The sequence below is a fragment of the Salarias fasciatus genome, chromosome 9 (genome assembly GCF_902148845.1).
Source record: "Salarias fasciatus chromosome 9, fSalaFa1.1, whole genome shotgun sequence".
Classification (NCBI taxonomy): Eukaryota; Metazoa; Chordata; class Actinopteri; order Blenniiformes; family Blenniidae; genus Salarias; species Salarias fasciatus.
The window spans coordinates 20,598,023-20,608,221 of NC_043753.1; the positions used below are offsets into that span (position 1 = coordinate 20,598,023).

The following is a 10,199-nucleotide window of genomic DNA, read 5'->3' on the forward strand; positions in this document are numbered from 1 at the left end:
ATGGGAGAATCTCAGCACATCACAACAATCTCAGAATCATTTCTACATTAAATTTTTGGGAATCAGCCTGCAAATAAAGTCTCCGATTAAATTTAAAGACATATTTGGCGCCGATTAGTCAGGATTTGGCAATTTTGTGTTTGGATATATAGCTGTTGTACCTTTGAGTTAATTTGCAGGCTGAAATGTGGTAAAATAAAACCGCCGAATGTGCAGGGATAAATATATATACACAAAGTGTGTGTGTTTATATTTACACTACATGCATTTTTAATAACTCACGTCTGTGTATATAATTTTAAAGCTATGCTATCGTTATGGTGTCCTCCGCATTGTCTGTAGGGATTATTTATTATGGGATAAAGTGGATTTTTGGGTCTAAACTTCAATGAAACCTCACCAAATTTAGAGGAAAAATGAAGCGTGGTGCGATTTTGAGCATTTTTTGGGGTATCCGGCATTAGCAGGCCAAAATGGCTCCACAGTGCCTTCATTCCTCCAGTCCTTCATCTCGATGAAAACATGAATTACAGAAACAAAATTCAACCAAAATCAGCTTGCAATGCTAGGAAAGATTAACATGTATGATTGTGCAGTACCTTTTTCATCAATGACTCAGATTGACCACTAGAGAGCAGTATTTACAAAGTCAAGATCAGCAGTGATGCCCTCAGCTTTTAATGACTGCAATGTAGCCATGGGGTCAAAGCAAAATTGCAAATATAGCTTAAAGTTCATGCATGAAAGTGAAATAAAAGCACCAGGAAACAGCACAAAGATGGAATTTGCAATGAGCTAACTCGGTTAAACTACATGGGGGTTCAGGAGCTCTCTTCACTATGCTGCCATTCAAAAAGCCACGCCCATCTCGGTCGATGCCACGCCCCCCACGCCAGAACAGGGTCAAAGAAAGTTTTAAAATTCTAAAGTCGAAAACAAGATTTGAATTTGATTTAAAAAAAAAAAAACTGAAAACAGCACATACCTGCACCTGAAAAAAACCCGTAAATTTAAAAAAGGTCTTTATGAATGAAAATAAAATGATTTTATCAAAAGAATTCCAGAGCTGAATCAAAATTATATTTAAGTTGAAAAAAGTTTTCATACACTTGCTCTCATTTAGTGTGTTTTAGGGTTAGTGTTAGACAAATGAAAAACACTGGTCAGTGTTTTTCATTTTCAAAATTTTTTAAAAATTCAAGATCACGGCTTGAGCATTTAGTTTCAAATATAAGGTTTTCAATCACATTTGTTTTTCTCAAATGAACAAACTTGGATTTGATTTAGTCACTGGTCCACCGTAAAAACTGACTTAAAATAAATACCAAATTTAACAACACTTTCAAATCTATTTTGTGATTTTTGCTCAGGCAGTTCGTTGGACGCCTGCACTGAGGTCGTGGCGTCGGAGGACCCCTGGTGAAGCGGAGAATTCAAATTTCAAAACAAACCCGTTGTTGCCTGTTTTTATTATCATGTGACCGCTTTTACCTTCAGAAAGAGGCATTTCACGGCCATTCTAAGCAGCAGGAAATGGATGTGGAGGAGAACCGCGGCTCGGGGACGAACGAGAGGTCTGTGGAAGTCCCGAAGCCGCCCTCCATCGAGGATTTCACGGTGTTGAAGCCGATCAGCCGCGGAGCTTTCGGGAAGGTCTACCTGGCTCGGAAGAAGAGCAATGCGCGTCTCTATGCTGTCAAAGTGAGTCAGTTCAACTTCATGCGGGCTTTAAGCCTTCCAGAACAGCGCTGATTCTGTTGTTTTTACCCTTCAGGTGATGAAGAAAGCCGACATGGTCGATAAGAACATGACGGGCCAGATGAAGGCAGAGAGAGACGCACTCGCTCTGAGCAAAAGTCCCTTCGTGGTTCACCTGTTTTACTCTCTTCAGACAGCCACGAAAATCTATCTGGTAGATCCTGCAACAAACAGATGTTTTTATTTTATTATACAGGTTTTTATTTACGGATGTGTATTTCCTGCTGTGTACAGGTCATGGAGTACCTCATTGGAGGGGATGTCAAATCTCTTCTTCACATTTACGGATATTTCGATCAGGTCATGGCCGTGAAATTCATTTCTGAGGTCGCCCAAGCTTTGGACTACCTTCACCGGCACGGTATCATCCACAGGTACTCTGACACCATCAGGCTTCTTCTCCTGTCCATTACATGACAAACAGAGACAGTCTTCAGTTGTTGTTAAACATTAATAATAATGCTGAGTGGTCACACTCTGTTGACTGCAACCAGACAAAAACCCAGGGTCTGAAATAAATGCGGTTTGGTCTTTACAAGTTAGAAAACCTGAACTATGTCATCGTCCATCTTTCTTATTTTATTTTTAATTCATTCCTCACATTATTCCCCTCAAAGTTGTTGAATCTTTGGTTTTTCAGTCCATCCATATACTTGGATATTTCTTCGGGTTATTTGTCCACTGTGTGTAACAGAGTGATCGGCATGTGTTGTGTCATTATTTGTTTTAGGGATCTAAAACCAGACAACATGCTCATATCCAACGAAGGTCACATCAAACTCACAGACTTTGGCCTTTCAAAAGTTAAGCTTGATCGAGGTAAGAAGTCCTACCAGCTTTATAGAAAAAAAAGCTGTTCCATCGCCGCTGGTGGTACTTAATTAATATTTCTGAATTTATCTGTATCAGAACTGAGTTTAATGGATATTCTCACAACTCCATCCTTGGCCAAACCAAAGAAGGATTATTTCCGCACGCCAGGCCAAGTCCTCTCCCTCATCAGCTCCCTTGGATTTGTAAGTGATCTGAAGTCATCATACCCAAATCAGGGACTCTGCATCTAGTTTGAATGTGACTGTGACTCTGTCCTTTCATTAAATCATACAGAATACACCTTCGGGAGAAGCGAAGCGTCACTGCAGTGCATCTGCTGTGTCCAGCCCCATGTCCTGCAGTAAGATCAAACAGAAGAATAACTCGCTTGGCTCTCCCATGGTGAAGTCAAAAGAGCAGCTGTATTCTCCACGCTGCTATCCTTGGAAGTTAGGTATGTCATGTTGGATATTGAAAAATTGTCATGTTGATTTAGAAAGAAAAAAAACTTGTTTAACTTTGCGGCTGTCTGTGTTGTCACAGGACCAAACAGTGTTGCACTCGGGCCGCATCATTCGTCCAAAAATCTGACTAAATCCTTGCTGCAGAGCAGAAAGAGGCTTGAGACGATGAGTGCAGGCAGCACCACCGACATGGAGGGCTGCATCAGTCCGATGTGGGAGGGGGAGGGTGACGAGGTCAGTGACCCTGAGCCTAATGATCCACCGTATCAGTAATGTTGACTTTGCTTGGAGTTTCCACAACAGCCTCAGTTTGAATTTATTTTGTAATGTCTGCATATTTTTACCTCGGCGCTTTACTCGTTATGATGTTTCCAATCATTTTTGTTTTTCTCTGCAGAAAGAAAATGAACACATCAATGATCAAAAGCAGAACAGACCGTCTGAATCCAAAGACCCGGAGCGGGACCGTGTCCCTACAGCTTCGGACACCTCTGGCCTCTCTGCGAAGAGGTCAAGCAACCCGTTGAGATCAGACCGCCTCACAGCAAATGGCTCTCATAGCAGAAAACCTGTCTCTGTTCCCACAGTTCAGGAGGATTTGTCTGTTTCAATGAGACATGGCCGTCAACCTGCAGTCCCCTCATCAGTCAAAAGAACATTTTCAGATGTAGAAAGAAGTCCCGAGCCTGTGGAGAGACGAGCCAAAAAGAGGGACGCGGACTACAAGAGAGGCTGTGAGATTCCAGAGGAACCGGCGAGGTTCCACACGGGTCTGACTGGAGCGTTCTCCACCGTCCAGATAGACAACTTTACTGCCTCGGCCGACACGGTTGGGGAAGGCGAGGATCCGGTTCCGAAGCGATCCAGCCCGATAGAAGTAGCTAAAAGTCTGTTCTGTGAGCTGGAGGAGCCCGCCGAGGACGTGTTTGAGAGTGCAGGTAAAGACTTTTCACCTCCTCCCGGGGACATCGACGTCTGCAGGAGCCTGAGTCTGGACTCTGACGGGTCAGCGCACGAGATATCGCTCACTTTTGACTCAGCTCAGCAGTCGAATCCTTTCACAGCCAGTATTTCAGCCTCATATGAGAAGCAGCAGGAGGATGGAGACTCATCCATGATCGAACTGCCACCTCAGACCCCGTCTGCTGCCTTCAACCAGACACCCAAACTCGGCCTTTTCGGGAAGAGAGCAGAATCTCAGGGTTTCTTTTTCAACCGGCTCCACGATGAAGTCTCCGGCGGCTTGGCGCACTCCCCCGCCTTCCTCAAGCCGCGGAACGTGGTTGCGTTCCGCAGCTACTGCAGCTCCATTAACCGCTCTAACCTGTCCGGGGTCTCTCGACTCAGCCTGGGCTCTTTGGACGGGATGGACACGTCCGCAGCAGCTTCTCATCATTCGGTGTCTGGGACTGTAACGCCAGTGCAGCGACGATCCGGCTCCAGCGCGTCCCTCTGTCAGGTGGGAGAAACACTGACATCGTTTTAGAGTGGCGGTTTCAGACGTCCAGTGTCTCGGGCTTCATTTCTGATCAGGAGTTGCTACTAAAATATGGATGGACTTGATTAATTCATTGATTTTTTAACATCTATCCTCATTTTCATCTCCCTCACCAGACTCCTCAGCCCATGTCGACCTCTCAGACCCCGTTCAGGACCCCGAAGAGTGTACGGAGGGGGGCGCAGCCTGTCGAGGGCGCTCCCATCCTGGGAACCCCGGACTACTTGGCTCCAGAACTTCTTCTGGGAATACCCCACGGTAAGAAATGAGAGAGAGAGGAAGAGTCCCACAAATGACCATGATGCACCGTTTTGATGAAGAGCTGTCATGTTTGGCCCTGCGGCTCATGTGACAGGCGTCTTCCTTTAGTTTCAGGTATGGGTCAGTGCGGTAAGTTTATCAAAGCCAGTTCGCATGTTCACCCAGCCTGCTAATCATGCTAGAGGAGCTGATTCCCCCTCCCACCACCATTCCCCCCCCCCTTTGCATTGGTGAACAGGCCTGATTGGCGGGAAAGGGATGGAGGTTTGAGTCTGTCATTGCCAATCAGGTGTTTCCAGTCTGGGGCCTGGACTATGAAGCAGTGACGCTGTCTGACTGGGTTCATGTGTGAGTTTGTTGGATTACCATACTAATAACGGGGCGTCAGGTTAAGTCTTCAAGCTTCGATGTCGGGTGGCCCGGGTTTGAGTTTCTGTTATGGCTGGACAGAGATCCTGTGTGGAAACTATCCAAGTCTGCAGTGCAACTGAACTGGTTTAACCGTATCAGCTGAATAAACACCTCTGCGACAAGAAGAGCTCGCTCCAGTAACATGTATGAGTTCCTCAGATAATAAAAACTTTTAAAAGGTTCAAATCCCACCTTTTAGTCCAGGCATGTCCTGTGACAGGGCTAACAGCAGCTGGAGAATCAGAGCCGTTCAAGCTGAAACATTTTGGACTCTAATGGGTGTCTGGACGTTGAGCCTGCATCACTTTTCATGTTCAGCCGCTGACACACTAAATGTGGTCTAATAACAGCTATCTTGACCGGCTGGTGATAACGCTTTAATGCCCCGGGGGTGACATTTCCACTGGATTGCTGCTTGAATTCATGAGCGCTGATTCTGTGACATGAATGAAGCTGTGTGATAAGAAGTGCAGCTTTCCTTCCAGTATGAATGCTGATGTGTAGAATGAGTTCATCTCCTTCCCTCGGCCCCCAGCTTAACGCCAGCACCTGCTTCTGCCACCGCAGTGCATACAGTGGGCTCTCACTCTAACAGGAAGCACACAGGGACGTCTTCAAAACCTCAAGAAAATGTGACTCTTCCTCTTTCTTTCCCCTGGCACGCTGCCAGACTGCATGGTGGACTGGTGGGCGCTCGGCGTCTGCCTCTTCGAGTTCCTCACCGGCGTGCCGCCGTTCAACGACGAGACGCCTCAGCTGGTCTTCCAGAATATCCTCAACAGAGGTGAGAACCAGACGTCACGCACACACACGGGGGTCAGCAGAGAGAACAAAGACTGTATGAATCGTTTCAGATATCCCCTGGCCCGAGGGGGAAGAGGAGCTGTCTGCTAACGCCAGGAACGCCATTGAAATCCTTCTGACCATGGACATGACCAAGCGGGCGGGACTAAAGGGTGAGGGCCTCATTCAGTTTCAGACACAAATAAATAATAAATAATGCTCATCGGCAATAAATTGTCTACTTTTTCAAAAGATCAGCTGTTCCAGTCGAGTTTACCCTACTCTGTTAGAAGAAGAATAAGAAAACCAAGACGTTCTTCCGCTGTGTTAATGCGAGGTGTGTTTTCCCTCCACCAGAGCTGAAGCGCCACCCCCTGTTTGACGGCCTGGACTGGGACAACCTGCAGAACCAGGCGATGCCGTTCATACCGCAGCCGGAGGACGAAACGGACACCTCGTACTTCGACGCCCGAAACAGCGCGCAGCACATCGCCGTGTCCGGCTTCAGCCTGTGAACGCAGCTCAGCCTGACCTCGCCGTCACTTTCCTTCACAATACACTGCATTAATGGGGATTCTTGAATGTTTGGTCTCTTTTTAAACCATTTTATACATGTGCAATCACCAGTTGTAAGAGACACTTAGTTACGAGCATGGACTGCTAACATCGGCTTCATTAAAGATACGGTTTGTTTCTTCTTGATGAAATAGATTTGAAATGTGTGCGTTTCCTCTTTCCTCTCATTGTCACACACTGCTGCTGAGTGTTGCAATGCTTCTGAAGAGAACACCAACTAATATATACAAGGCAAATGACATTTTTTCATTTGTATATCTTGCTAGTTAGTTTATCTCAATATTTTTAAAAGACTTGATATTATCCCAAAAATGTTTTTTTTTCTGTTTTTCTGTTGCTTTTGTTCCTAGTTTTGATGTCACGTCTTTCCTGTCGTCCCACACTACTAGTTTAGTTTGTATGTTTTGACTGTAAGAGAAAAGAAAAATACAAATAAAATGTGTTTGTAACATGATTATTGTATGTTTCAATTTATTTTTCCATTTGGTGACACCACACGAGTGTTGTTAATAATGTTCATTTTTCAGAGTTCAGTGATCTTCTGAATGCTTTGAGGGCAGGTGTGTCAAATGTGTGGCTTGTGGGCTAAAGCAGGGTTGCAGGATGAGCTTTCAACGTGTGAAAGAGAGACGTCTGATTAAGAGTCAAAGAGAAAACATCAGAGGTGTTCACAGCTGAGAGATCAGAGAAAACAGCAGATTTCCAGAGTGTCAGTCATATTTCAGTGTTATAAATCATACCACTATTAAATGTAACGTCTGAACCAGCATAAACATTTGTATATGTATTATTGTCCCGTCATATGTGATATTAAATCAAAGAAGTTTGTCGCTGGTAATAGAAACTAAACCTGATGGCAGATACTCAGTTCAGCCAACCACAGCAACCGAGCACAGAACAGCTGAGATCCTGCAGAACCCTCCAGCTCCCAGGCCTCTGGGAGAGGACCCGGGCTTGAAGGACGTACCACCCAGGAAGGGCGAGAACACAGTTTTTTTTATATATGCAAAGAGATATAACTTACAATATTCAGCCATGACAGTAATTACTGTGTAAAACTCAAAGAAAATGAAAGAAGAAACGGATTTAACCTCAGCTCTATCTGAAAATACATAAATCTAACATTTTATGAATATAAATATACACCTATTAAATACATCTTATGTACACACACCTATCTAGAAATACATATGTTTGCATAGGAATACACATATAACACATATATTTAGTTTGACATTTCTGAAATAATCATGGATTGATAAAAAAATATAATTGGATGCTGCAGAGTCTTCATATTATTGTTCAAATAAAGGTACACAAAAAAAACAACCATACAAACACGACTAATGAGAAATTTACTGTATTTATTGACAAATATATTTACTCTGAGGAATAAACGATCCTCACAGCTCCAGCTTTGAAATCATCCTGTGTGGATTTTACATGACAGATGTAGATTTTATAAAAGCTGCTTTTATACACAGTTTCTTCACGTTTTCACTTCATGGTGAAAAGATCAGCTAAACGGTACAGTAATGGAAAAGTCTGACCAGCGGTTCTGGTGCTTCTGCTCCCATCCGGTGGCGTCCGCCTCGTATTTCATCAACTTTCCTCTCTGCTCACAGGGGGATCCTCCACCGACACCGAATTTCTGCAGTTTAAAGCAGAACTATGCAACTTTTAAACTGCATGATTCCCAGTGATGTTTACACACACACACACACACACACACACACACACACACTATGAGAGATTCTGGACCAATAATGAAATGCGACTGAGATTATTAAGCCTTTCTTCGGATAGTCATAAAAAGTTTAACTTCTTCCCCATAATTGAACATCAATAGTAAATTTTCCATAAACGTATTTTTTGTCAGACTTTAGGTGAAATTTTTCATTTGCATTTTGTTTATTTTACCATAATTTGGAAAAATGTTAACATCAGATTCATACAATTTGCTATTATTGCAATTTATTGTCACAAAAAATGTGACATTTCCCAATACATATGTTGCAAAGATAAAGAAAGAATAGAAATTCTTCATTGTTTTACAATGTTGCTTCACACAGAATAAATAGAAAAGAACATCAAATATGGCAGAAAAGCAAACATGATTTACAAACAGAAATAAATGAGAAAAAAAGGACTTTAAACATATCGCTGTAAAGTGTGCTGAGGCACAGTGGCGCAGTGGTTAGCTCTGTTTCCTCAGGTTTAGTTCTGTGTGCAGGAGACCTGTTGATGTCCCTGCTGCCCCTCCCATGTGACCATCAATGGAACAAAGATACAAATTCACAAAGCAGCTACTCATCACCATCTTACAGTTTCAACAGAGTCATCAATGAACAAGAATCCAACAATATTATATAGTTCCCTCTCATCTCTGCCATACAGGTACGCTCCACTCAATTCCCCATGAAAGGATGAAGGACCTCCTTCTTCCTGTTTGGTGGTCAGACCTGGAACCTGCTGATGAGGTGAGTGAAGAAATGACTGAACGGAACAAACTTCAAACAGAATGTGTACAAATTCTACACTTGTAGCAGGGTGGAGGTCACAAAAAAATACTTCTCTATTTTGTGACCGTTGCTTCTGTCTTTATACAGTAAACAGACTCCTGCTCTCAGCCTCATGTGGTGAGAAGTTCTCCTGTCATGATTTAATCTGCAGGGTGTGGAGGGTGAAGAAACACTTAGTTTCTCTTGACTTTAGCGTTCAGATCCTCGGGGCCGTTAGCAACTTGACTTGACTGACTTTCTTGCCCGTGAACTTTGACCTGTGCGTACACGGTCTCCTCCTGCTGTCTGTTGTCCTGCACTGACACGGTCAAAGCTCCATCTCTCCGCTTTGAGAAGCTGACGTGCTCGTATTGAAGGCCCTCGTCGCCGCTGACGTCCTTCTCTGCTTCATCTGCCGCCATGTGGCTGGAAAACTGCTCTGCTGCTTGAGTCTGTTGAAGAAGTGATTGAAAGGAAACTGAGGTGAACGAGATCGTCCAGGTCAGTGCTGAAGAACAGCTTCTGTTCACTGTCAGCCAGCAAATAAGGAACATTGAATTGGAAAAGAATGAAGTGAATTATATTCAAAGTTCTTGATATACATTTACAGTGGGAAATGTTTCTTGTTGAGTGAAAAATAGAAACACATCACGTAGAGCCAGAGGCCACAGAACAATATCATGTGATCTATTGGAGTTCATGTCTTGACAGGTCTGAACAGCTTTAGCAGTAAAACATTGATATTAGCCACCTGGTCATAATGTTTTGGCTGACTGGTGTATGTCTGGTTCATATAATCTAAGAGTACAGTCGAACCACGTGTTGTGAAATGTACCGACCTGAGTCTGTTGTGGGCGCCGACGCTTCTTAAACCACCTGAAAGACATCAGGAAAGTGAAAATATCCATGAAGTGGGAAGAAGTCCAGACTGAGGTCAAACCAGCATTAATACACAGCTGCTGCTGTCACATGTTTTAGTTCAAGGTACTGACCAGACAGAGAAAAGCAGGAAGATGAACACAAAGCTGATGCTCACTGAAACGGCAATCATCAAAGGAACACGTCCTGTGTGGAGCAAAGAGAAAATCACACTAAGGTGTACAGTATGACATGACTGAGAGTCTTTAGTGTTGA

At 43.7% G+C, this 10,199-nt stretch overlaps 1 protein-coding gene and 1 long non-coding RNA gene across 2 annotated transcripts; one reads left to right on the forward strand and one right to left on the reverse strand.

Annotated features, from left to right (window-relative positions):
* Positions 1 to 1,533: 1,533 nt before the first annotated feature.
* Positions 1,534 to 6,866, forward strand: LOC115394160 (serine/threonine-protein kinase greatwall-like). Its single transcript, XM_030099393.1, has 12 exons — positions 1,534 to 1,701; positions 1,775 to 1,912; positions 1,993 to 2,132; positions 2,489 to 2,577; positions 2,668 to 2,774; positions 2,866 to 3,025; positions 3,115 to 3,269; positions 3,433 to 4,494; positions 4,650 to 4,791; positions 5,876 to 5,989; positions 6,060 to 6,161; positions 6,346 to 6,866. The coding sequence occupies exons 1-12, from the start codon at positions 1,534 to 1,536 to the stop codon at positions 6,501 to 6,503; spliced, it is 2,535 nt and encodes an 844-aa protein (XP_029955253.1). The 3' UTR covers positions 6,504 to 6,866.
* A 1,107-nt stretch (positions 6,867 to 7,973) lies between these two features.
* LOC115394176 (uncharacterized) lies at positions 7,974 to 10,133 on the reverse strand. Its single transcript, XR_003932031.1, has 3 exons — positions 10,058 to 10,133; positions 9,905 to 9,941; positions 7,974 to 9,517 (listed from the first exon to the last, which is right to left on the reverse strand). It is a non-coding gene; the product is annotated as an uncharacterized LOC115394176 (long non-coding RNA).
* Between the last annotated feature and the right edge of the window lie 66 nt (positions 10,134 to 10,199).